The 25,997-nt window shown below is 43.6% G+C and overlaps 1 protein-coding gene across 1 annotated transcript; it reads left to right on the top strand.

Annotated features, from left to right (window-relative positions):
- Positions 1-1,170: 1,170 nt before the first annotated feature.
- On the top strand, positions 1,171-24,670 carry CAPN9 (calpain 9). Its single transcript, XM_030945143.1, has 20 exons — positions 1,171-1,383; positions 6,227-6,296; positions 6,715-6,833; positions 7,406-7,539; positions 7,891-8,059; positions 8,563-8,646; positions 8,892-8,977; positions 10,717-10,794; positions 13,137-13,297; positions 14,101-14,258; positions 14,890-15,098; positions 15,752-15,788; positions 16,892-16,972; positions 17,469-17,526; positions 18,104-18,168; positions 20,502-20,570; positions 21,952-22,030; positions 22,645-22,761; positions 23,789-23,847; positions 24,644-24,670. The coding sequence occupies exons 1-20, from the start codon at positions 1,171-1,173 to the stop codon at positions 24,668-24,670; spliced, it is 2,073 nt and encodes a 690-aa protein (XP_030801003.1).
- Positions 24,671-25,997: the final 1,327 nt, after the last annotated feature.

Here is a 25,997-nt window from a genome sequence, read left to right as displayed (position 1 = left end):
CAGAAGATGGTGATGCCACCGCTTCCATGGGCAGCCTGTTCCAATGCTTGACAACACTTTCCATGAAGAAATTTTTACCCAGTATCTAATATAAACCACCCCTGATGCAGCTTGAGGCCATTTCCTCTTGCTCTACTGCTTGTTACCTGAGACAGGAGCCCAACCCCTCACCTGGCTACACCCTCATTTCAGGTGGTTGTAGAGAGCAATAAGGCTCCTTCTGAGCTTCCTCTTGTCCAGGCTGAACAACCCGAGCTCCCTCAGCTGCTCCTCATATGACTTGTGCTCCAAACCCTTCAGATGAACAAGGTCATGAAACCTGGAAATCAGTGACAATAGGTATTTGTTTTAAAATCACACCATACAGTGCACACAGAACTCCTACAGTGTGCAGCCCATCAGAATCCCTCCTCAGGGATTTTCTAATGCTCTTGCTGTGTTTGCCCAGGATGTATCCTGCTCCAAGTCCTCCCCACTAGCTTTGCACACCCCTCTCATGCACACCCAGCCCGTGCTCTGCACCCTGCCAGCAGAGCAGCCATGGCCAGGGCATCTCTTGTCCCTGCCGTCCCTCCTGCATGACGTCCCACAGGATCAACACCTGCCCTCCAAGGCAGCCGGGCCGCAGGCAGCCCAGGCCGCTCTCCCGCCCGGGAGAGAGAGCCAGGCAAGCTGGCAGCGCGGCCGCAGCCCGCCGTGGGCTCCGGTTTCCCTCCCAAGCCCAGCCCAATGGCCCTGGCCGAGTCCTGCATACCTCGGAGCCACCCCCGGGCCGTGGCAGCCTCCCGCGGGGCCGTGCCGGGCCGGGAGCGGTGCCAGGGCCGCGCACACCCCTCACACCCCTCCTGGCCCGGCAGCCGCGGGAAGGAAGGACAGGGCAGCCCGGGCCGCTCCCTGGGTGTCCGGGACCGGCCGCCTTCCCTCCCTGTTTGCTTTCAGGGTGTTTGTCTCTGGTGCTGTGCAGGTCAGTCCCGCTCAGCAGCTCAAGGAGGTGACACGGAGGAAGGCTGGAGGACACTGCCGGCTCCCCCACCACAGAGTCCTTCCCAGCCCCTCGTCCTTCAAAAAGCACTTGAGGTATTCTTGTATCCTCGCTCCCCTCTCTTTTCCCACCTGTTCTGTCCCCACCACCGGGTAAGCCTTGTCTCTCCGGGCAGGTGGGCGGCAGACATGCCCTACCTGCCCCAGGACTCGAAGCCGCGGCCGGCTGCGCATCCCGGCGGTGCCCGAGGCACGCACAGCTCGGGAAAGGGCTACGAGCAGCTGAAGCGGGAGTGCCTGCGCAGGGGTGTCCTCTTCGAGGACCCCGACTTCCCTGCCTGCAATTCCTCTCTCTTCTTCAGTGAAAACCCAGCCATTCCCTTCGTCTGGAAGAGGCCTGGGGTGAGTATGCCCTTGTGTTTGTGCCTCCCGTCCCGCCCAAGGTCAGGCAGCTGGGCTTCGGGGGGCCACCAAGAACCCCCTGTTCGAGGAGATGTGGAGATGAAGTGTGGGAGTATGGAGGGGCTTGACAGCTAGCCTGCAAGCAAAGCTGAGTTAATAGAATAAATAACAGTTGATGATTTTCGAGTGTATCTATAGCAAAGAAGAAGAAGAAGGTGTCAGCATGAAAACTGATTAGAAAAGATACATGAAAATTTTTGTAAGCTAGACTATGTGCTTAAGTAGATGTTTATATGTACTTTATTAATTTCTGTAAAACTTTTGCCAATTATATTGACGTTAATTGCTTTACACCAATGAATATAATAAGTTATTGTAATGTAGTTAATGACTTAAGATCACACTTTGTCAAGAGTATATAAGCTAGAGAACACGCAGAATAAAAACTTTTTTCTTCATAGACCCTGATCACATGTGTGTATATCACATCCAACTTAACAGTGACATGGATGAAAACCTTCCCACCTCAGGAGCAGTGGCTCAGGATTGGGATATGCCCCCCACAAAGAGCTCAAGCTGCAGGATGAAAGGGCTGGAAGGCTTCACCCCATGTTTCAGGTGTAGCTCGTTGTACAGTCACACTTATGCATGTGTATTTATGTGCATGCATAAAGGACTCGTAATCAGCTTCTCTCTTGCATTATTGCCAGACAAAAGATGAAAGTAAGAGGGCACGCAGGGAATTAAGGGTAAAATACATTATGATAATGGTCTAACTGTGAGAAATTGAGTGTTGTTAATGTAGGAAATTCATAAATGAGATCAACTTCAAAAATTCAAACCTTTTAACTTTTGCAGCACTAGAGTCTTACACTTACCTGCTCACTTCCATCAGGGAGCACTGAGAGATTACAATTGCATGCCGTGGTTACTGAGCCATTCAGCAGTAGCCAAGGGCTCAGTGAGTATCTCTTAATGCATCTTGCATAACAGTCATTAATAACAGTGGGAGCCTGAAGCTGCACCAGTCATATGCTCTCAGATCATAAACCCAGCATCACTCCAGGTTCCTTCTTCTCACTTCACCCTGTAACTAATAACCACAGAAAAAATGTGGCAACATTTCATTTCTTTGCTAAGGACTGATGTTTATTCTGGGTTTTCTTCATAGTCTGGAAGCTGCTTCCTTTATAAAAAACTTTTCTTTGGTGATAGTGATACCAAGGGAGAGAAAGAACAAAGTAAGCTTAAAGAAGGGTTTAAATTGTCTTAATTCCCGATGATAAGCATTCAGTGCCTCAGCATCTGGTAGTTAACATAGTGCTGATACAGAGCAGAATTAAAGCTGTTACTCCTGGACAAGTTTCAGTTGTGGAAAAAAATTGGAGATCCCAGCACATGCTAAGTGCAGCCCCCACAGGCACTGCTGCCTGTCTGTGCTCCAGAAAGCCAGGTGGCCTGTGGGGCTGCCTCCCAGCACAGGAGAGGTTGTGAGGCTGAGATGCTTCGGGTGTGATGACTCTAGAGTGCTGAGAGGCATCAAAAATGGACACCAAATCTTAAAGAATGGTTTTCCTTTGCCCAGCTCATAGGTGCTAGTTTGTCTTTTTAGGGCTCGGAATAGTTAAAATTTGGTGTAAAATGTGGCCAGGAGTGGTTGAGAGCTTGTGTGCCCTTCTGTATGGTACGCAGAGGCAGTGGAGAATGCTCTGTTTTCTTCAGGATCTTTGTATGCTGAACTGGAAACATTTCCAGGATGAGTAAGTTACCTCAAATGGCATCTGCCTTTACTCCAGTTCCCCCCACGCACTTTTGTGAGCTGCACAGCGAGAAATAAAACTCAGGGGAGGCTGAGAGGATGTGTAAGGACAGGGTATTAGTTATGCTCTGCTCTGGTTCCTCAGCATTTAAACTAAATCAGTTTCATCTCTATTGTCCATCAGGAGCAGCAGCAAAATAGAGGTGGTGTAACAATTTCAATTTAACACGTTTTACTTTGCAAAGGGAACATTGGCCTGGAGCATGTGCCAGGTGAGTTGCCGCAGCTGGAGAGGCTGAGCACAAAATCATGGCCTCTGTGCAGGGTATCTGTATTCCAACTTCTTTCATGGTGACTGATTTTTACTGCATCTCCCACCAGTATTTTACAGTAGCTTGGTTCAAGTGTAGCACAGTACATGAGGTTGATTGCCGGGATAAATAATCTAAATCTTCTGATTTACAATCTGTTAGAGTTTAATCTTTAGTAATGAGAGTAGAGAAGGCTTTCTCATTACTTTGACATGCATATATCTGCATATATGCATGTTTGTAGCAGCATGAGCAAGACCTTCAACTAGCACTAATCTGTAAATCTCCCACTGCAATCAGTGAGCTACCTGGATCTACATCAGATGAATATCTGACTTTCTACATAAGTGAAGTGCTCCGAGATTCAGACATTTAGTGATTTTGTTTAGCGATCCTTTAAAATCCTTTTTAAATTCAAATTCAAGCTGTCCTTTATCAAAATTTTAGAACAATCTGAAGGACATAAGACTCTTTTCTCATTATATTTCCTCTCCTTTCCTTAATTCAACAGTTCAGTGTCTGGGAAAGGTAGACATATAAATTGAAGAATGAAAAAGCCCAACCCAAAAAAGGAAAGACAAATGGGTTTTATCAATTTCAGATGAGTCTATGGTCTACAGGAGGAAGTAAGAAAGAAATATTCCTAGTATGAACAGCTACTGACAACCAGTATTACAGGTTGGGACCAGGCAGAGAAATGTAATCACAGAAATCACCTAAACAATCTCGCTCCCAGTGTGCTTTAGGTCTCTATGCACCCCCTCTACCAGTGCAAGACAGGCACTGGGAGGCAATTTGTTTTCTTTTGTGTTTAAAGAAACATAGCTTTAATGCAGCATCAGGACAGTCACAGGTCACTATGTTTCATCTCTCTGAAGACTGCATGTTCCTACTTCCAGGCAATGTCTTTGTGCAGGTGAATCCTTAAATTACTGCATGCTGTGTGTGAATGCTGGGTTTTGTCCTTTAACGTGCTGAAAGTCCTGGTACATTATTATACCATCTGAAAGTCCTTTTAAAATTAGCATTATTTTTGCAACACCCGCTCCAAAACTGTAGAGTGTGTTTTCTTTTGTTCAGCAGAGAATGTGGCACAAGTCCAGTCAACATCCTTTCAATTCCTTTTTATTGATTTTTTAAAAATTATTTTTGATTGCTCTAGACATAGGAGATTGAAAACATTTTTCCATGTATGAGTTACAGAGATGTGTAATAAACAATGAGTCATGAATCAAACCGATGTCAGTGGAAAGAAAGGTTTTTTATCTTGTCCCTTGCTAACACGCAGGCCTTCTTGGTAACAGCTAAATGCCTTAGTTGCAATGCAGTGCAGTCTCCTGAGAGCAATGGTGATAAAACAAAGTGTGTTGTTGAACATCAGCTGCTTTATCAGCCATTGCTATATCAATGTCTCAAGGCAATGAGCTGTGGTTTTATTGTCCATGCCCAGTCCCAACGAGACTGAGTGTATTTAACTAGCAGGCGGGCCAGCTAAGGAGGAGCTGCTGTTTGCTTCCCTTTGCTCCACACTCTGGGGACATGGTGTGCTGTGGTACCTCCTCCCCAGGGCACCTGTGCCTGAGGCACAACCTGGCCACCACCTCCTCCCCAGCAAAGGCAAACAAAAATTATGCAAACCAGCTTCCTCCTGGATGCTGTCTCTGCAGGGGGAGCTCCGCAGCAGCAGCGCTGTTTCACTGAGGGGAGTGCCCTGGCTCCAGCAGCAGGTGCTTCAGCAATAAGTGCAGGAAGCTGAACAAAACTGTCGGTATTCTGCCCTATGGTCTGATACTCAGTGATATGAACGCAAAGCAACTCAATTTAATCTAGGCAAATGCAGGGACTAAATGAGTGAATGTGCTCTTCTATTTTCCCCGCCCTCCCCATTAATTTCATTTGCCACTTAGGCAGAAGGATCTGCTTCATGCCACAGGGTCTGCAATAATGTATTAGGGCAAGCTGATTAACTACAGGCATATTTCTCCAGTAATGTATTAGATATTCTCCTCTCCCCTTTTCCATTCAGTTCAATCAATTACATTCAATATACAGTTCATGGGAAAATGGAGAAGAATTCCTGCCACATTAATTGGTTTATCACTGTAATTTTTCTATCCAACCATGGTACTAGTAATTGAACTAAACCAGTCTAATGAATGCTTGAGAACTGCTGTAATGCCACCATAAGCACCATTCCCTCTGACCTCTGACCACACGGCGTGGGTAGTGGTAGCTCCTCCTAAAAATTAGCAGAACTGAAGCTATCTTTGTTGTTTGCTTTTTTGAGGAGGAAATTGTCTCATGGTTATCAGACACTGTATGTTCCGGGTATTACATGCAAGTAAATAAAAGGCTTACTAGTTCAGTTAAAAGTAAATTGTCAATTTTATTTTTTTCAGCCATTGGAGGAAAGCAAGCTAACAAAAAGCCTTGTTAACCAGGGCTGCAGCCTGACATCAATCTTCTGGATGAGTTTGTGCTATGATATTTTAACAATTGCCTACAGATGAATAAAGAATGCCAGCCTTTCATTAGCAGCCAACTAATTATGAAAAAAATGAGGATAGTTGATTCTTTAATTGCTCTACACTGTAATTAATTAGCAAGGATTCCCCATCTTGTTCTTTGTGGTGGCAACACTGCTGCAGGATAATACAGCTCGTGTGGCACATAGAGTTTGTCAGTGCTGCTGCAAGTCTAGTTAAGAGTGATGGTGATATTTTCCTGTTTTTCCTTTAAAATTCTAAGTAATTTCTCTGTCTTGCTGTTGCAGGACATTGTCAAAGACCCCAAGTTTATTGTTGGAGGAGCCACCAGAACTGACATTTGTCAAGGGGATCTTGGTGAGTGACTCCCCCTGGGTGGATGTGTTTGTGTGGAGCAGCAGCAGCAGTGTCCTCACAGAGAAGGGGATGTTGTCCCTCCTGAGCTGGTGGCAGCAGTGGAGCTGGAGGTCCTGACCAGGCTCACCTGGCCCATAGCTGCTTCTTGGATAGATCCCACCCATCCATGCCAGGGGCCATCTTGGTGCAATGGGATTCAGGGTCAGGGAAGGATCTTCACTCAGAGGTACTGTGAGCCCAAGGGAGTCTTTTGTCTACCAGCTCCTGCAGACTGAAGCACAGTCTGCCCTGGCCAGGCAGGGACACCCTCTCTGGGGACATGCAGGCTGTCTTTTGGATTTCAGGGAAAGTGGCAGCTAGCTGTCATAACATCTCCTCTGACCCCTTTTTCTCCTCTTTCCCCCTTCTCAATCCACAGGTGACTGCTGGCTTTTAGCAGCCATAGCTTCTCTCACACTGAATGAAAAAACACTAGCAAGAGTGGTGCCACTGGATCAAAATTTTGGGCCAGATTACGCTGGAATATTTCACTTTCAGGTAAGGTGAACATCTGTCATAGAATGAACCCATCTCTGTCATTACATTTCATGGTCTATTTTGCAGTGAGGCTGACAGGTACTGCAGAGGAGACACTGAAAAAAGCAGGATTTCTGAGCTTACAGTGTTGTTCATGTTTTGAGTAACAAACTAGAGGGCTACAACAGCCTCATACAGGCACAAACATAGGCATTCCTTTATGTGAACAGATACATGGCTTTAAAAATAATTTCACATTTTCCTGGGCACACACTTCGGATGTAAGTCCTTATAGGACTTGAACTGGTACCTGTAACACATGTGTGTCCTAAAGTTTTGAATTATGTGGTGAACACTGGTGTGATTAACATAATCCAGGCAAGGAGCTACAGTACAGGTCTACACATTTAGTCTTAGTGTTTTCCTAAGATAGATCACCCTTCCTAGAGAGCAGCCTTGCAGGACAGAGCAGGAACAGATGATTTACATGTCTTCTAATCAAGCGTTACAATTAGAAATGCTGGGACACCAGAATCCTGCTCTCAGGAAATGCTGTGCTGTCAGCAAACTCATGCACCATCCTTTCTACACAGTTTTGGCAGCACAACGAGTGGCTGGATGTTGTGATTGATGACCGATTGCCCACCTTCAAGGGCCGGCTGGTTTTCCTGCACTCAGCTGAACTCAATGAATTTTGGAGTGCCTTACTAGAGAAAGCCTATGCCAAGTAAGTCCCACTGCACATACATAATTTGCTACTTGTACATAATTATTCACAGTTTGTTCATATGGTATTCACAATTCTAGTGAGCAGCTTCTAGCATTTGCTGCTGCCCTTGCCAGCCTGAAAACTGGCACTAAAGAAAGAACACCCCCAGGCCATAGAGATACAGAGAAATGGATGAATTAAAAATGCAACTAAAAAGGAAAGCAGAATAACCCAATACTACTGCATGGGTACACTCTGGGGTGCTTATTTTGACTTCAGTGCTATTGCTACAATTCTACACACATGTGAGAAAGCTCTCAGACATGGATATCTTGAAAGCAATTCTCACGGTCAGTGTGTGTTTTCCAGGTTGAATGGCAGCTACGAGTCTCTGAAGGGTGGCAGTACAATAGAGGCCATGGAGGATTTCACTGGGGGTATAGGAGAAACGTATGATGTTAAGGAGGCTCCTGACAATTTCTATGAAATCCTAGGAAAAGCCCTGAAAAGATGCTCAATGGTGGGCTGTTCTATTGATGTAAGTAAGAAATGGGGTCTCAATTTCTCGGTGCCCTCAGCTTTGGGGTTCAGTGTTTCCTGGTTTGAGTTTCACTTTTCCTCCTGATGAAGTTTGCTGCTTGCAAAGACTAGTTAAAATTTTATTGAACTAGGCAGTGTGATACTCAGCTGGCTGATGGGACCCTTCACCACCATCACTGTCCATCAAAGCCTTTTTACAAGAAATGAGACCATGTGAACACCTGATCTCAGTCTGGAAATGTAGATGGTGTTGAAACAAAATCAAAGTGGCAGAGGAGGAATTACACCCTGGAATCACCTCATTTTAAACAATGTTTAAAACCTTCCATATTTTTTCCCAAAAGGGGACCACTGCACCATGGTTGAGCAGAAAGATAAGTTCCCTGTTTGTAGTATTGGTTAGCCACTGGTTAGCCTGGTGCTTGGAAGGGACCAGGTGGCACCATTTGCAATCCCACTCTGAAAAGAGAGGTTAATTCACATTTTTTTCCCCTGTTCCAGACCAGCAGTGCAGCTGAGTCAGAAGCTCGAACCCCGTTTGGCCTTGTGAAGGGCCATGCATACTCTGTGACTGGCATTGAGGAGGTATGTCCAGCAGCAGGGGGCAAGGAGACACCTGGGAAAAAGATAAGGGAGTGTCCCCTCAGCCTCCGGTGATGGGGGAAGTTATCTGGGGAAATTATCCAAATTCCCATCCAACTCTCCCTCCCACATCTCCTGTGGCACTCTGCACCTTTTGCCCAGTTGTTAACACCGGCCTCTGCACAATGGAGAAGCCTTGCTCCCTAGATCCTGGCACTTGATATTTTCTGTATTTCCTTCTTCCCCAGGTGAGCTACAGGGGCCGGCAAGTGCAGCTCATCAGGATAAGGAACCCGTGGGGGCAGGTGGAGTGGAACGGCCCTTGGAGTGACAAGTGGGTGCACCGTCCCTTACACACTGGCCTTGCAAAGGCCAAATCCCAGCTTCTGCTCCATAACTGGCTTCCTGAAGCCCCAGCTGCTCCGGAAATTAAACCAAGAGTCTGCATGCGCCTAACAGTATTTCTGCCCTACAGCATCTCCCCCTCAGCATATTCAAAGCAGAGCAATGCACAGACACGGTCAAGGTTGTTAAGCCCCCAAATTCTAGCATCAGCAGAAATCATGCATGAATATAAATGAGATAAGTTAATATTAATACACTCTCAATTGTAAAAGTTACACATTTGGAGTGATATTTTTGGTTAAGTATTTACAAGCCTGTTGCTGTAGCACCTGTAACACAGCATCCATAGTGTGTCCTACTACAGATAAGCTGAAACTGATAATGTACTACCCCCTCTTAATAGCTTGCGTCTCTCTGTTTATTTTTTGGGGTTTCTTAAGCACATGAGGAGTAATACCTGAATAATAATAAATGGCCATTAAAGTTGTGGAGGGACCCCAAAACATAGCAGAGTTGGCCTGAAAATCAGTCAGGTATTACCACTAACAGTAAACAAAGTGCAAACAATGCAAAATGAAAAAAATATCTGGCAAAAAAATCAACACTACATTCCTCTCCAACACACACTTTTCACTATATTTTTGCACATATGCATTGTTTCATTTTTGGGTCACTTTTTCTACTGAGGTTTTTTTAATTCACATAGATGCAGAGGAGAGGAACCATAACCTGCCTGGCCCTTTAATATTGCTAAGATATGTAACCATTTGTAGGACTACTTCAAATTTCCCTGTCCTTATCATGGCTCAGAAGTAAATTAAATATGTCCGCATCAGTTCAGATCCTTTATCTTGAAGAAAAACATGGATAATTGACGTGTATAATGAGTTCTTAAATCTGAAAAAGATGGAGAGGTTATGATCAGGAGAGGGATCTGGCAGTTTATGCTGTTCATCAAAAAGTCTGTCTCTGCAAAGCAGAGCTCTGACTCTGCACTTGGGAGGCTTTCTGGAACTCAGGATGCAGAGGGGCTTGCAGGTCAATACAGGAGCCTCTATTAACATTTTGCAGTGGTTGCTGGAATTAAAAACCACAACACAGGGTGCCTTCTACTTTATTATGTCAAATTGGAAATACAGTAGTGCACTTCCACGTTTCCTGAAAAGCTTTATCAGGTTTTTGTTTGGTTTTGATATGCCACAGCTGAAGTCGAAGGAGTGCATGAAAAGGAGGCAAAGGCTTAACCTGGGGCCCCAGTTACTCCACTGAATCTCTCTGTGCAGTCAGTTCCCACTGACTCAATTTTGAAAAAACATCTGGCCCTAAATTAGCAACAAGAGTGAGAAAGATGATGGTGCTACACATGGAATACAGATTTAAGGAGAATGTTTACTTAACAACATCTTGAGGTTTACCAATAGCCCTACTGTCTCCAACCCAAACACCTGAGCCCAGTCCCAATGTCAGTAACTCACATTAAGACCACTCTGGAGCAGCTTTGGGATTTTTGGCCTGGTGCTGCTTTTGGCTGCATTAAGTGGGTCTCTGCGACCATGAGTGCCAGCAGGATCAGGAAACCTCTTAAATGCAACTGTGTTTGTGTAAGCTGCACAAATAAAATACACGTGAGAGAAGAGCAGCCTGCTGTTATGTCCTGCCAGTCATTCTGAGCCAGGGAAAATGGATTGCCACATGCCTGTAGTAAAGCTTGGTTTTGTTCTCCTGCAGCTCTGCAGAGTGGCGCTCAGTCAGCCCATCGGATCAGAGACGCCTGTCTCAGGCAGCACGGGATGATGGAGAGTTCTGGTAAGACACAGGTTCCTGAAGTGTGGGACTCTAATCAGAAATCAAGCTGCAAGTGGCCAAAACAACCAACAAGGGAGAAGCCTTTGCATGATGAAATTCTCAGTTTCTGCCTAGGAGAGGACAGGTAGAACGCTCCCTTTGTTTTCTGTGTTTCATGTGTGCCTATATCTGTTTTAATAACAAAAGCCCTCAAAAATCAGTTTAGTTAATGGCATTGGTAATTCAAATACTGTGTGTCTCCCATGAATGAAACACCCTTTAAATCCTTCCTATGAACAAAGGAAGGATATACAAAAGGGAGGATTGTATTGTACTGTATTAGCTATGAAATGCCTTGAAGATTAATTTTGGGCATGTACTGGAAGAGAATGAGTCCTGAGAAGCAATACTACTAGTTGCATATAGTAAACAGCACCAAGATACATGTGAAATTGGGGGAAAATTGAAGAAGAGATGAAATGAAATGAAATGAAATGAAATGAAATGAAATGAAATGAAATGAAATGAAATGATGAAAAAAAAAAAAAAAAACCAACATGGTGGAAATTGCTTTAGAAGTGTGAAATGTTCTTCATGCCAAATTCATGATCTCAGACAGAGCAGACAGCTGACTTGCACATGATCCCCCTGCCCTGTATCAATCGTGCTGTGACAGTGTGTTGGGTCACATTTTCTGGGGCCAGATGCTCAATTGTTTTACACATAGGTAAATCTAGAGAGGTGTGCAATGGAGCTATTCCAGATTTTGTCTGCAAGTTAAACAAAAGTTCAACTTCAGGCCTGAGAAGTTATTTGAGATGGACAGTGTAGCACATTAAGTCACACGAAATGATTTATCGCAAATTTTGATAACGGGAGGGAAGTAGGTCCAGTGGCTGTTCTGTTACTGTATTTTTACATAAGGTATTTTGAGTTATTTTCTATTGACATAGCAAATGCATTTGGGCATTTGCAGCTTCTTCAAAAAGCTTTTGTGTTTGTTTGGGCTTTGGGTTTGGTGGGATTTTTTTGTCTGTTTTTGACCTGGTTACAGTTGTAGCTTATGTGATGAATTTAAAGGAGACAAAGACTTTACATGGTACCCAAGGAACTCCAGCAAGTATCTCAATACAGGGCAGAACTTAAGGCCTGACCATGTGATAGAGGTAAAAGTGTGCAAGTAGGCATCAAATGAACAGTGAAATTAATGAAAAAAATTCCCTTTTTAAACCCTTTTGTTCTTTGGACTTGTGAGAACTGAAGAAAATCTTCATGGTGACATGCTGAGGATATTTTGACCTCATTAACTACCTCAAAGATGTTTTGGCTACATATTAGCATTTCAGATTAGTCTTGTCCAGGTGCTTCTAATAGATGCAAAGGGGCATCTTGTGGTTGGCTAAGAAATCAGCTTCTCAGTCCTAGTCCCTTCCCTCCTAAGATCAGAGGGTCAGAATCTTCCTTTTCCTTCATAAGTACAAACCCAGAACAGCTCTAGGGAAATCAGAACAGGTGTTTTACCTCCTAGAATTCAAATCTAATCTATAAAGGGCAACCCCTTCCTCTGCTTTGAGGCACATTTCCAAAGGGTCCAAAATTGCATCATGTGGCCAGGAAACCAAGCCATTTAGAGACAGATTTTGCTATGCTAACCCCACTTTAGTGTCCTGAGCATCAGAGTGAGAATAAGCAGTGCCTAGGGCTAGCAATATGTGGGAATAGCCGACAAGAAGGGGCAGAACTCAGCAAAGCAAACCCTGCTGTTTCTTTTCACACCAAAACCAAGTTGTAAAATGGCCCACGGCAAGTGTAAATTAATACCACCACAGACATCTATTTGTTATGAGGCAGAAAAATGGAACTAGCTGTGTTGGACGAGGCACACTGGGGGCTTGCTGGATCCTATCTGCCTCTGCCACAGGTAAACTTGCATCTTGGAGGGCTTTTGCTCTCCTGCTACTCCATTTTGTTGTTAGGCATCTGCCACAGGAGGAAAAGGATAGTTACAGAAGCTTGTTAGGGAGGAGATCCATTTCTGTGTGTTATTTCTATGGTCCAGGGAGAGAGGGGGGCTCTTCCAGAGAGCAATTCAGAGCAGAGAACATATCTAGATGTCAAATTGCCCTCATGAAGGCCTAATGCATCAGCTCCTTTACAGAGGGAAGTTCAGACTACCAAGGCTACCCTCAGGCTTAGAGTATAAGTGAGTGAAAGCTAGTTGCTCTCCTGCTGGCATATATCCATGGTCACCAAAACTACTCTGCATGAACTGGTGGTCTGGCCCTGGGGGGAATAAATTCTTCTGCTGGGCATCCTTCACAAAGATGAGTGGCTGCCTGCTCGTTACCACTTCTTTTGCTCAGGATGAAGTTTGAAGACTTCAAAGTGCATTTTGACAAAGTTGAGATCTGCAACCTGACTCCAGATGCCCTGGAAGACAGCACTGCCCACAAATGGGAAGTGGCCATTCACCAAGGAAGCTGGGTCCGGGGAGCCACTGCAGGAGGATGTAGAAATTTCCTAGGTGAGTAAATGCCAGTTTGAAAATGAGAAGCAGGCACTGAAATCTTTACCTGCCCTCAGCTGTAGCTCTTCAGAGAGGAGCTGTGTAGCCAGAGCTGTGGGTGCGAGGCAGTGCAGCTGACAGGAACCAGCTAAAAGGACAAATGAGGAAACTCAAACCACTGTGTGGTTTAAGAGTACTGTACTTTAATGATAAGACCTTTCTGTGATTGGCTTTTTCGAATGAACAAACCAGCAATGAACAAAGTGATAAATGTTCATATGGTCTGACTTGAGAATTTGTGGTGAAAAACTTTGCTTGTTTTGCTCTCAGGTTCATTGGATCTGATTCACCTCTTAATGACATTTGCATGAGCAGCACTAAGTTCAAATTAGCCAGTTAAACTGCAGCAGCAAGTGTAAAATGAGACAAAAAGCCCAGATCAGCCAACATGTTTATGTGCCTCTGAAGCTGTGTCATGGGTCCAAACTGTATTAGTGCAGAATGGCACCAGCACTTTGGGATCATTGTAGCTATGTAATTTTTACAAAATTTCATCTCACAACTTCATTTGAACTATAGTAACTTAATAAGGCCCCAGGCCTAAAATCTTTCCTACACCTGGTTCCATGAAGGACTTTGGGATTTGGCTTATTTTTTTGCAAAGCTTAGTGGAAGGAAGTATAACAATTAATGGAAAAACTAAGTTTGAGTGAAACCTCATCTTTATTGTCTTTTTTGGTTTGGTGGGGGTATTTTTGTAGTACTAGTGGAGATTTATTATTCTGAGTCAAGAAACTCTCTGGTGTTCTTTACATTGGCAGAGACTTTCTGGACAAATCCACAAATCAAGCTGCATTTGACAGAGAAGGATGATGGACAAGATGGATGCACATTCATAGCAGCACTGATGCAAAAGGGTCGCCGTAAGCTCAAGAAGCTTGGAGCTGAAATGCTGACCATTGGCTACTCTATTTATGAGGTACTCTTTTGCTGCTACAGCACAGGAGTTGCACTATTGCTGTTTGGAACTTTCCCCTGCCCCATTTTTGGGGCCCTTGCACCTAAAATAACTTTCAGTGAGTGACTTAACAGTTACATCACGGCCTGTGGAGAATGGAGTCCTCTCAAAGGAGAATTTAGGAGTCCCCACGGGGCCATGGCTTCCTAGGACAGACCCCTCAGCCTCATGATTTTGTTACCCCTGCCTGTCTCAGGGAGAGGCAATATTGCTTCTTCTGAGCATCCTGGGGCACATCACACACGGATGCCTGTCCTTGAGTGAGGTTGAGGTTGGTGAATCTGTTGTCACTGCTCTGTGACACCCTATCTGGAATGGTGATATTTAATGGCAGGGCATGTTTAAGTAGGAAGACAATATCCCAGAGTACTCTGGGACTGCCTTCTGGGTGGGAAAGGACAGTGGTAGTGGGTCCTTGCCATAAGGTGGGAGCTAAATTACTGTAAGTACCTGGGAGAGGAAATGAGAGTCAGGATCACAGCCTGGGGTGACACTTGTGCCAGGCAGAATTTGTCTCTGTGATTAGGAAAGGAGTGAGTTTGGCTTTCAGCACACCCTGGCCATGCAGCACTGCCTGTTTTTCCCCTCCTAGAGCCCTGGCACAGACGGACACTTGGGCAAAGACTTCTTCAGGTACCACGCCTCCAAGGCCAGGAGCAAAACCTACATCAATTTAAGGGAAGTATCCCACCGATTCAAGCTGCCACCGGGTGATTACATTCTTATTCCAACCACATTTGAGCCGCACCAGGAGGCAGATTTCTGCCTGAGGATCTTCTCTGAGAAGAAGGCCATCACTGAGTAAGTCAGCAGCAAGCTTTGGGCCTTCCAGTGCTCCCCTGCGCGTGGGGTTGTTGGCTGCTGGGGAGAGTGTGGCTGCCAGGCACCCAGCCCTACAGCAGAGACCCAGCATGGCAAGCTCTTGATCGTTTGGAGTTTTTTGTTTGTACTTGCCCATTTTTGCTAAACCTAACCTTTTTTTGAGAGGAATTGAGAAGGTGGGAAAATAGGGTGTGCCATGATGAATCTGCTGGATGTTTGACAGGGAAGAGTTGCTAGCTGGCACTGTCTGGGTCTCTGTGAATATAGCAGTGTTTTCTTCCTGTTTGTTTCCTCCCTAAGTTTGTCCAAAAGACAATTTTATGTTAAAAAAAGCATACTGAGGAAAAAATGTGTTCACAGTGAATAATGAACAAAGAATGAGATGAATTCTTTTGCAGATGACATGCACAGCTGTGTCCTCCCTGAGTCCTGCCTAATGTCTGTTCTAAGGGCTTATACCAAAATTTAAACAGTGCAAAAGTCTGCTTGTTTGATGAATTTTAGCTAAACATAACCTGTTACGTTAAAAAACCCATTTTATCATTCACCTGGGGAAAAGGTAATAATCAAGCTTCCACCCCAAGCAGATGTTGAATAACTTCAGATACCAAATAAGGTTTTGTTTTCTCCAGGGATCTAGATGAAAACGTTGCCATTGATCTTCCTGAGGTAAGTCTACAGAGTTAAAGTAGCAAGGGAATAGCTCAGCAGAAGCTGGCGCACATTGCTTTTGCTGTCTTTGGCTAAACCATGTACATTTCACAGGAATGTTACACTATTGCCAGCTTTGTGTATGTCACTGAAATGTTAAGCTCTGCTTTAAAGAGCTGTAACAATCCAAATCATAATTGTAATGCCTCCCATCCCCTTGAAGGCAGTCAGTGCCAGCCAGCTCGAGAGATGATGTCAGCCACCACACGTGCAGTGAAAGCACCACCCATTAGCACTGGGGAGCCACACAGCTGTTCACATCTTTTAAAATTTTATTTATTGTGAAAAATAAGAAGCAAGAGAGTGTCTAATAGACCTGCATTAATTTTGCACACAAATATCTTTATTTTGCTTCTCAGTATCCGCAGGACTTGAGAGGGAATGCTTACACATGCACATGCCTACTGAAGTGATTGAATTCTTTTTGCTTTTGGATGGCTTGGTCTGCCTGCTGAGCACTAATTGCAGCTAGGTCTGAGTCAGCTCCTGTTTAAATGTATCCCTGCAAATAAGCCATTAATTGTGGTGTGCCTTTCCATGGAAACAAGCAAAGCCAAGATCTAATTTGTCCCTTTTTATTAAAACTCTTCTCCGGGGACCCAGTGAACAATGATGTCTTCATTTCCGCGATCTTAGGGCCATGTTCTGTAGCAAAATAAATCTGTGCTGGGTAGCATGCTGAAGTGCAGCCACCTCTGGCTGCTGCTCTCAAGAAGGTCCCAGGATGATGTCACGAGAGAGAGCTCAGTAGCGCTGTGGTTGTTGGAGGTCCAGGGAAACAGAATGGTGTTGGGTGGGATGAGAGCAGAGAGCGGTGTTTTCCAGGATGGGTGCTCTTGGTTTTGCCAAGGCAATGGCACACTACATACTTGTCCAGGTGAAGGAAATGAAAGGGTGGGACTCCCCTTGGGCAGAGAGGTGGCTGGGAGGCCTCAGATCTGGCAGAGTTCAGAAGCATGTGTACCCTTATTTTAAGATGTAACTTGGTCCAGGGTGCACATTTGCAGGAGAAATGTCATGTTTTACAATTCTTATAAGGACTTGTGTGATTGGTGTTGTAGCCTCTACATCCAACCCCAAGCCCACAAGAAACTGAAGAAGAAAAGCAGTTCCGGGCACTGTTTGAGCAGATTTCAGGAAAGGTGAGTGCAAAACACTTTGGGTCAGAGCAAGATGTAAAAAGAGGGGAAACACTTCTGCTCCTATATAGGGCCAGGGATACATGAAACAAAATATTTTGGGAGTATGCTTAGTTGTAGTGTGTTGTTTGGGCACCAGATGTCACCATGCCTTATGGCTCGGTGGGTAAGGGTGCAGTCCTTGGTGAGCAAGCAGAACCAAAGCTAGACCTCAAGCTCTGAAGGAGCCTGCCTGGTTTAATGTTCAGTTGCAGCTGAATTTTCTTTGAATCAACAGCTCCCACTTGAGATCTCCTTCAGGCAGATTTATGCACAGCAGCACTCCTGTATTTGCCCAGCCCTAAAATTTTTTAGCTTTTTCTGGGTTTTGTATGGTTCTCTTTTGCTGAGTTGCAATAAAGTACAGATGAATGGTGTTTATGTTTCCTGGGGTTTTTGATAGGTCTGATTACAGAAACATTCAAGTAACACATGCTTCACTTTTTTTTTTTCTCTGCAGGACCTGGCGATATCTGCAGAAGAGCTTGAATATGTTCTGAATGCTGTATTAAAGAAAAGTAAGTGCTAATAACTTCTAAGTTAAGGGTTGTATATAACTTTATAAAGTCTGACATTTAATTCATTTACATATAGAAAATTCAAGGCTGTCCTATGACCCCAACCTGGTGTTCTTGAGCCAGCGAGGGCAGAACCAGGAAAGCATTTGGTCCGTGATCTAACCAGGAGCTTGCCCCACCTCTGGCATGATCCATGTCAGCTCAGTGAGGCCAGCTGTCTATTGCACTGCCACTCTGCTGTGGAAGGACAAGCACTAGAATGGGATTTTTAAGACCTGGATGTAGCTCATGATCCTGCTACAGGCCCTTTGTACAGTGGGGAACATGTCACTCCCTGAACCTCATCTCCTGATTTACAAATCAAGGACAGAATTTCCTGTCATGTCTCCAGTAAATGCATTTTCTGTCTGGACTGAGACTTCTCTGTGGTGAGAGTTGCCTTCATCTTCCAGTTCACAGCCCTCCCACAATGACGACTAAGAGTCAGCTATCTCTGTTCATGAGTCCTATTTTCTCCTTTCTGCTTATAAAAGACAGCTTTGGCCATGATTTCTTTCTTATTATTGTTCTTTTTCAGCAAAGAATATAAAATTCAAGAACTTAAGTCTCATTTCATGCCGAAATATCATTTCTCTTATGGATGTATCCTTTCAAATAAGTGCCTGTGAGGCTAAATGAAGAATGAATATAATTGTCCATAACATTATATGTCGTGGATGTCAGAAATGGATTTGGTAATGTCATAGCACATCACTACCCAAAGAAAACAAAAATATGTGACTGTTTTATCCTGATTTTTATTTTAGAAATTTAGGGTTAAGAGTTTCAGCACAAATTGTTTTATATTGCAGACTTAGAGGCAGATGCTTTAATGCTGACCACCTTTAGAAGTAAATCTTAAACTACTTCTGAATAGAACAGTGCATTTTTCAAGCTGTTGTTTATTTTAAAGAGACCTAGAAAACTTAACTCAAGAGAAGTCTGTTGTCTGGAAGGCTAAATTCGCCAGGCAGAGTTGTACATGCAAGTTATGGGTCAGAAATTAAGGATCAGCAGTGGTGAAAATAGCTGATATCAACGCTCTTTTTTGACAGTCAGTTTAAAAACTGGAAAATCTGGTCTTTCAGCTAGCTGCTGGGACTCCAGGAAACAGACATGTGGGTGAGAGTTGTCTGTCCAAATTTAGGCATTTGTGGTGTAGGTGTCTACATCTAAGCCAGCTTTCTTGACTTCCTTTGTAGATAGCAAAAGGGCTTGTGTAATTAATTTTTCTGGATGTACCTAAGTAAGGGGTACTAAATGACTGCTCAGGCATCAGGTGAGGTGAATCACAGCCCTGGTGCTTCCCCACCAGATTTGTCCTTTGTAGAGTTCTGATTCCTGCTGAGTTTGCTGAGCATGGCTTCTCCTCAGGTAGAGCTGCTTTTGCAGTACGCTTTCCCAATAAAAAGTTTTGTTACACATGAGACAAAACAGTCCTACCAAGGCAAGTATCTAATATTTGGTTTGTGTCTTGCTTGTTCAGCTGAGATGTTCTTATTTTTTGCTTTTGTTGCTCCAGTCCATGACAGAGGTAATATCCATTCAAACATTTAGCGAAAACAAAAGCAGACAGAATTTTATCCTGTTAAAGCTAGTTTATAATATTAAAACTCAATGCAGATTAGTCACCCTGCACATGCAATGAGAAGTGGGACCGGTCCTAAATTTCCTTGCTTAAAAACCAAGCCTCAGTAGGGAGCTGGTCCATGTTCACATCTCATCCTTACATGGTATTGGCACAGAGCCAGGGCCTGTGCCTGACCCTGGAGCAGGCAGCAGTTCGAGGTTTACTATTTAGGATGCAACTGAATAGTTTCCATGATTTGCAATGCTTCCAAGCAAATCTCTGCATAGTTTTGAATAAATGGGGAGACATCTCTTCCTCTGCTTTGGAAGCACAAGGAATGCAGACACAATCATCCCACTCTAGCCATGCTATTTGGAGCACAATGGAGGAGCAAAACCATAAAAACGAAAATCCAAGTCAATGCTGGCACAGTCTCCTCTGTGTCACATGCTACTGAATTCCCTGGCAACTGTCACCATGGGGTGGTGAGGAGCAGGGACGGAGTTCTACATGACCCTGGGAAGGAGAACCTGGCTGGGTAAAAAAACCCTTTGCAGAAGTGAGAATGTCCTTGGGATCTATGAGTGCCCTAAATAGTGTCACCAGCTCAAATAAGAGCAGGTGATAGCCAGACCCCACTTGGCAAGTTTTGACCTTTGTGAATGTTCACTGAGCCAGTGTCCATCTGAGCAAGGGCTTTGTCCTGGCAAGATGGAAAAAGGAAGGGGAGTGAGACCATTGCTTATTTAGCATTTCAGAGCGGTTGCCTCATCCTGGAAATGAACTGTGCTCAGTTCATCAGTAACTCAGTGAAATAAGTCCCTCACTTCAGGCAGAGGGAAGGCCAGGCAAATCTAATCATTGCCTCCTAGAACTGCTATACAGGCATTTATTTCAGACCACAAGGACCAGATTTTGCTAGTCTCACCCCACTAGTCCCATGAATTTTTCATTGAGCCATTGTAACAGAGCCTGGTCTCTGGATAAAAATACTGAAGAGCACATTGGTTGACTAACTCCTTTGGGTGCAGTAGCAATTTGTTTTAATCAGGTAATTTAATTCTCTGAGTCATTTATATCCCATTTACATCCAAAACTGTTCTTGCCTTGGAATAATCTTTCTTCCTCATGTAGTGCCTGAATTGCTCAGCTGTGTTTTTATATCACATAATGTTCCTCCAGTATCACAGCCACAGGCATGACTGTAACTGCTGGAGCTCTACCTTTTGAGAAATTCCAAAGCCAGTTTCAGCAGCACCGTAGGCTTTCCAGTCAACATTTTCTTCTTAAGGGAACTACTCTGATAAGTTCAGACTGAATTTGGACTTTGACATAACAAGTCCTTTTCCTTAGTTCGTATTACCAGACCAATGGCTACGGGAAACTGGAATTCAGTGAGTTCAAAGTTTTCTGGGAAAAACTGAAGAAATGGATAGTAGGTGACATTATCCACTGTAATTTTTCCTCCATTTCATTAGCTACTTCCCGAACAGTTTATTAGGTAAAAGCAGACAAAAACGGAGACAGGAGTGTGTTCAAGCCATGAATTTTAACACAAAACAAATGTTTTAAAAGCATGGGATTTGTTTTGGATAGTCAGAGACATTCTTACCTTTCCATGATGATAAACCATAATGGTTTTCTGGAAATAACTGAGATTTTTGTAAGCTAATCAACTATGTTTGGGATAAAGAATGCAGTGGACACTAAAAAGCAAGTCATTCAAAAGGAAACTTAAGGAGTTTCCATAACTGCTGTTGTACAGAAGAAAGTGATGATTCATGACTAGTAGGAAACAATCATTTCCTGTGTCCCTGCATTTTCATTACTGATCTCTCAGGAGTCAACTGTACTGAAGTCTGGGAAAGTGCTGATTCTAATTTTAAACATATTTTCCTGCCACTGTATATGGCAGTAAGAATAAGTAGGCTTGCAGAATCAATCACAGACTGAATATTCAAATAAAAGACATTATAATTGTTTCCTTATGGCCATTAATAGGTTTTTCTGAATTTGTGCTTCACCAAAGGATTCAAAATATGCAGTTCCTTGCTTCTTGTTTAGCCCATCAGAAATGGCCAACCCTTTTTCTGGGTACTAATGCCACATCTCTTTTTAACAAAGGACACATGGTTTCAGCAAGGGGCTTGAGAAATCCTTGTGTCCTGTAGGAAGATTTGCACATATATTTGCTGGAAAATTTTAAACTGAATGTGATGACAGTTCCAAATAACTCATATTCCAAAGGAGAGTCGTATTTGTAGTCTCAATAAAAGGATGGAATTTAACTCCAGCTTGAAAACTGCTTAATATATAGGTCAAACCTCAAACTGTTTGACTAGTTCCCTTGGTTGTACCATGAATGTGGCTATTCAGATCTTTTATACTTAGAAGCAAATGAGTAAGTGACAATATTAACATCATGTTAAAATTTGTCTCTAGTGTTCAGAACTACAGAGAAAAACATAAAAGAAGATTAAGAGAATGTGTCAGTTAAGAGTTAGAAGACAGAGAACAATACATCTTTCCAGTTAAAATAATTTTTTAAAAATCACAACATTTTTAATGAAGAGCAACTCATTATTTTTTAATGCTTGGATTTGACAGTACTTGTTTAAGTCACAACAATCTGTTCATATGACGAAGAGAATTGGGACCAAGATTTGCTCCTCCATTATAAAATCAGACTAGATCTAGATCAGAAGTCTTGTCAGCTTTCTTAAATGCTTATGCTGTGCAGTTGGAGATAAGCACCTTGCCTTCTTATCCCTTTCATATGCCAGAACTGAGCTTTCTGTGTTCTCCTTTCATAACAGAGTATCTTCCTTCAATTTGACTTTGATAAATCTGGCTCCATGTCCTCTTATGAGCTTCGTGGTGCTCTTAAAGCTGCAGGTAAGACAAGCACTGCACTTTATCTGGCAAACCTGTTGGGCCAATCAGCATGAGTGAAGAGGACAATCGATCACAGGCCAGGTGTTCCTGAACAGGAAGGAGGAGAACCTGAGCACACTGAATAGGGGAATTTTGCCCCAGTTACCCTTAGTTCTGAAGGGCAGGCAGTCAGAGCAATCTCTATGTTTTCTTGAGCTCTGTTAAACTCAACAGGGCTGAACATGTGTAGGGTTAGACCTTGAAACAGACCACTTCAGAGTCCATCTGCATTCAAGGGTTGAAGGAATAGCAAGTAAGCTGCTATGAAGAGAAATCACTGCATTAGTACTTCATCACAACTTATTTTTATCAAAGCAGATAATTTTGCAGAAATCCCTCCAAATTCAGGAAGACAGAATGGTCTCTCATACATCATAGTGTGCATGGACTAGAAACTGCAGTGCCTGAAAAATTTCTTGTTCAGAGTTTGTTATTCATTGCAGACTTAAGGAACTTTGTGGTTAGATCTCTTTCTGGACGGATGTGTGCCACGGAGTATCCTCCCATTAAGTGGCTTTCAAAATTAGTTAACAGAGATCTGTGAGGTTGCTTACTTTGTGTGTGTCTTTGGGAAGGATACCAGCTCAACAATTACCTGCTGCAACTGATTGTCCTCCGGTACTCTGATGAGCAGTTCCAGATTGAATTTGATGATTTTCTGAACTGCCTAATACGGCTGGAGAATGCGAGTCGTGAGTATCTTCTTCCTCTGGAATTTCATCCCCTTTGAGAAAGAAATTGTTCTGCTTTTGGCTGTTGAACATGTTGCACAATATCTGAGATGGAGTACAAGGCTAACAGAAAGGAGCTGTGTTTAGTATTTGCATTTAGGGTGGCTTTTCTCCTATAACGTGAAAAATGTTCTGCTGCCAATGGAAAATTTCCCCATGTGAATAGAGCTTGCTACATAAACTCTGCAGCAATGTTGAAGGCATGTGAAGAATGCTGGTAAAGTCCATGTTGTAACCCTTCTTGTGGCTCACCCAGGAGCTTTATTTGGGATTACACAAGTTCCAGGTTCAAATATTACTTGTGCCTCATGGAAGGAGAAAATTGGCATGTGCTTGGGCAGGTATCTCCTGTACCTTTTACACAACATGTTCCCTTTTGGCTTCAGATGTGGTTCCCTGTACATCAAGGCACCCAAGGTCTCAGTTCACTTCTGGCAGAGGGTCACGAAGCAGCAGTAGTAGAGATAGGTGAAAAGGCTGGATAAATGTCTGGATAAAGTGATCATTAGTGTGGCTGAGAATTCAAATAAAACCCAGTTCAATCTATGAGAAGAAAAATCAGCTTTCTCTACAGGGTTTTTTTGTTTTGTTCTTCTCTTTACTTTCTGGCTCGACTGTAGCAATAGAATTATTAAATTTCTGAGAGATAGAAGTTAAATAAGATTTATAAAGGAATGCAAATTTCTTGGCTTGATTTCAGAGTATACTCCAAATCTGACTGTTTAGCAGATTCAGGACACCTCTTCCAGACAAGTCCTGAAGTGAACCTTGCCTAAAGGCCTTAAGTCAGCAAGACATTTCCTCTTGCAAGGACTTTGCTTTGTCAGAGGAGCTACCACCACCAAGCAATCCTAAGCAATCTGCCTTTGCACCAGGCCTTCCCTCTTCTGGCATGGCCACTTGTCCCTCCGTGGTTGTGGGTGGGAGAGCTCGTGTATGAATATGAATGAGGTGTATTTATAGCCCTGCTATCCCTTTCTCATTGCAGGAGTATTCCAAGCACTGAGTGTGAAAAACAAGGAGTTCATTAACCTGAATATAGGCGAGGTATGAGCACAGATTCATAAACACTGACAAAATGATGAGGTTTCTCTAGAGCTTTGTCCTCTTCTAAGAGCTGGGGTATTTCTGCATGACCCTTCAGGTGTCCATGAGAGTGCAGGAGGGTATCTGCTATAGGTTTCACCACAGCTGGAATTTTACAGCCCACTACAGCCCATGCACTGATTAAATCTCCTCCACACTGTTTCTTTCCTTCCTTGCCCTGTGGCATATTGACAGCTTCCCATGCCCCTTTCTAGTTTCTCTACTTTTATTCCATCCTTGAGTGCCAGGTTTCAGTGGGGGAAAGAGGAAGCAGCAGATGGGGATGGGGCAGTCTTTCACTCCCCTGAGTCCCCCAGGAATTCAGATCAGCCTCGCCTCTGCATGTCTATCATTTGCTTCTCACAATCCTCAGCACAGGTTTCTTATTTTCTTGTGCTCTCCTTGTCTCACTGTTGCTGTGAGCTGTCTCTCATTTCACACTAAGCCAAAGCTTCCTGGGGTGAGACACAATGAATTCCCAGGGAGAAGAAATGTGGGAACGAACGTAGACGGCTGGGATGCAAATAAAGTAAGTGCTGTTTCCAGCATCTAGTGCTTTGCCCTATTCCTTCCTGCTGGCTGAGGTCTCTCCTTAATGACAGGATGTAAAAGCCAAGCGAGCAAAGGTCCTTTCCCTGCCTGGGATCAACAAGAGAGCAAAGCACTGCTTTGGAATGGCTCTCATTTGGGGAAAGACATGGGGAGGGAGAAGGGCCTGAAATACTTAATTGTAAAGTTGACCTTTTTCTGGTACTAGTTTATCAGCCTGGGAATGAGCATCTGAAGAAATCTGATTTGGATGCCAGGAGTTTCTTGCAACTTTGCTGCTGAGACTTTAGTCCGAAGAGCTGAGGTCTCCTTCACATGCAAACTTCACCAGGAGATTTCCTGCAGAGAAACATGCATGCTACCCTCACTTTCTGTTCTCCAGCCCTGTGGATGAGTTCAAGTGTCAGACCATGTGGTTTTGGTAGAGCCTAATACTGGATTTGGCACTGAGCATTTGGAGGGGGAACACATGCCTCTCAAGCAGGCTGAAACTGTTGTTCCTGAATGACCACAGGTTTTTATGAAATAAGATTGTGTTTAGTTTCAGTATGGCACAGACTACGGTGATTAAAAGTCTTTAGTGATGCTTGGCTCCTGATTACTGTAAGGTGCTTTTGAAAATACAAGGTTGCATAAAACTTGTTCAGTTTGAAATTTATTTCTGGGCATAATATGTGGCTACATGACAAGTACCCCATTGTAGCCACATGAATTGCAGTCTGGTGAGCTGTGGACAAAGAAACACTAGGGACTGAATGGATGAAAATTCGCTTCTTAATAGTTGTGGTCCCAGGTCCAGGGTTCCTTAGAAGGATGGTTAAGCTGAGGTTTGACATTCATCACAGGTATACTTTAGGGAAGAATTATTGAACCTCACATTTTCTTAGTCCTTCCTCTGCTATCAGCAAAGTTCCTCTGCTTCACATTTTGCTGTGTAGCCAGAGAGTGTCCCACAGGCTCATCTCTGCAGAGTTGCACACAGTTTGTCATCATCTTCAAAGAAACACGTCACCTCTGAGACAGTGAGAACTTGCATGGGGCCATTTTCCTCCAGGCAGTCTGAGATTGTGTCCCACACCAGCCATGCTCCAGAAGAGCAACTATAATAATTTAGATTAACTAAATGTACCCATTGCTAAGGTCCTGATCTCTGCAGATGCTATTTTGCATCAGTGACTTACACAGTATTACTCATGTGATGTGGGTAGCCAGTGCTGACTTAAAAAGTAACAGTAATAGCAGCCAGGGACTTAAGAGGTCTTCACAGGATTTGTTTCCATGATAATCTTCATAACTTGTGTCTATTTTGTAATGAATCAACTGGCTGGCTTTGTTTCCTAAAACCTTCCTTGCAGTGTAACAGATGGCCTTAGGCTAGCCTTGCATTCCCTGCTGTCTGGGATCACTGAGACAGACAGGGTTTTGTTTTCTCTAGATTTAGACCTAGTGAACAATTCAGGAAAGAAAATCAAGCTGCAGTAAAGGTGAAGCTCAAACAATAAAAAAATGTACAGATCATGGTGTTTAAAATACCAACTTTCCTTTTTTCTAGCAGTTACAAA

This window comes from Camarhynchus parvulus, chromosome 3 (genome assembly GCF_901933205.1).
Source record: "Camarhynchus parvulus chromosome 3, STF_HiC, whole genome shotgun sequence".
Lineage (NCBI taxonomy): Eukaryota > Metazoa > Chordata > Aves > Passeriformes > Thraupidae > Camarhynchus > Camarhynchus parvulus.
This window is presented reverse-complemented; position numbering and strand designations above follow the sequence as displayed.

What these genes read in the sequence shown, in the direction of transcription:
- CAPN9 (XM_030945143.1), top strand. Translation starts at nt 1,171, where the DNA reads ATGCCCTACCTGCCCCAGGACTCGAAGCCGCGGCCGGCTGCGCATCCC. An exon ending in GAGAAGAAGGCCATCACTGA is followed by an intron (nt 15,099 to 15,751) that starts GTAAGTCAGCAG and finishes TGTTTTCTCCAG; the next exon opens with GGATCTAGATGAAAACGTTG. An exon ending in TTGCCATTGATCTTCCTGAG is followed by an intron (nt 15,789 to 16,891) that starts GTAAGTCTACAG and finishes TTGGTGTTGTAG; the next exon opens with CCTCTACATCCAACCCCAAG.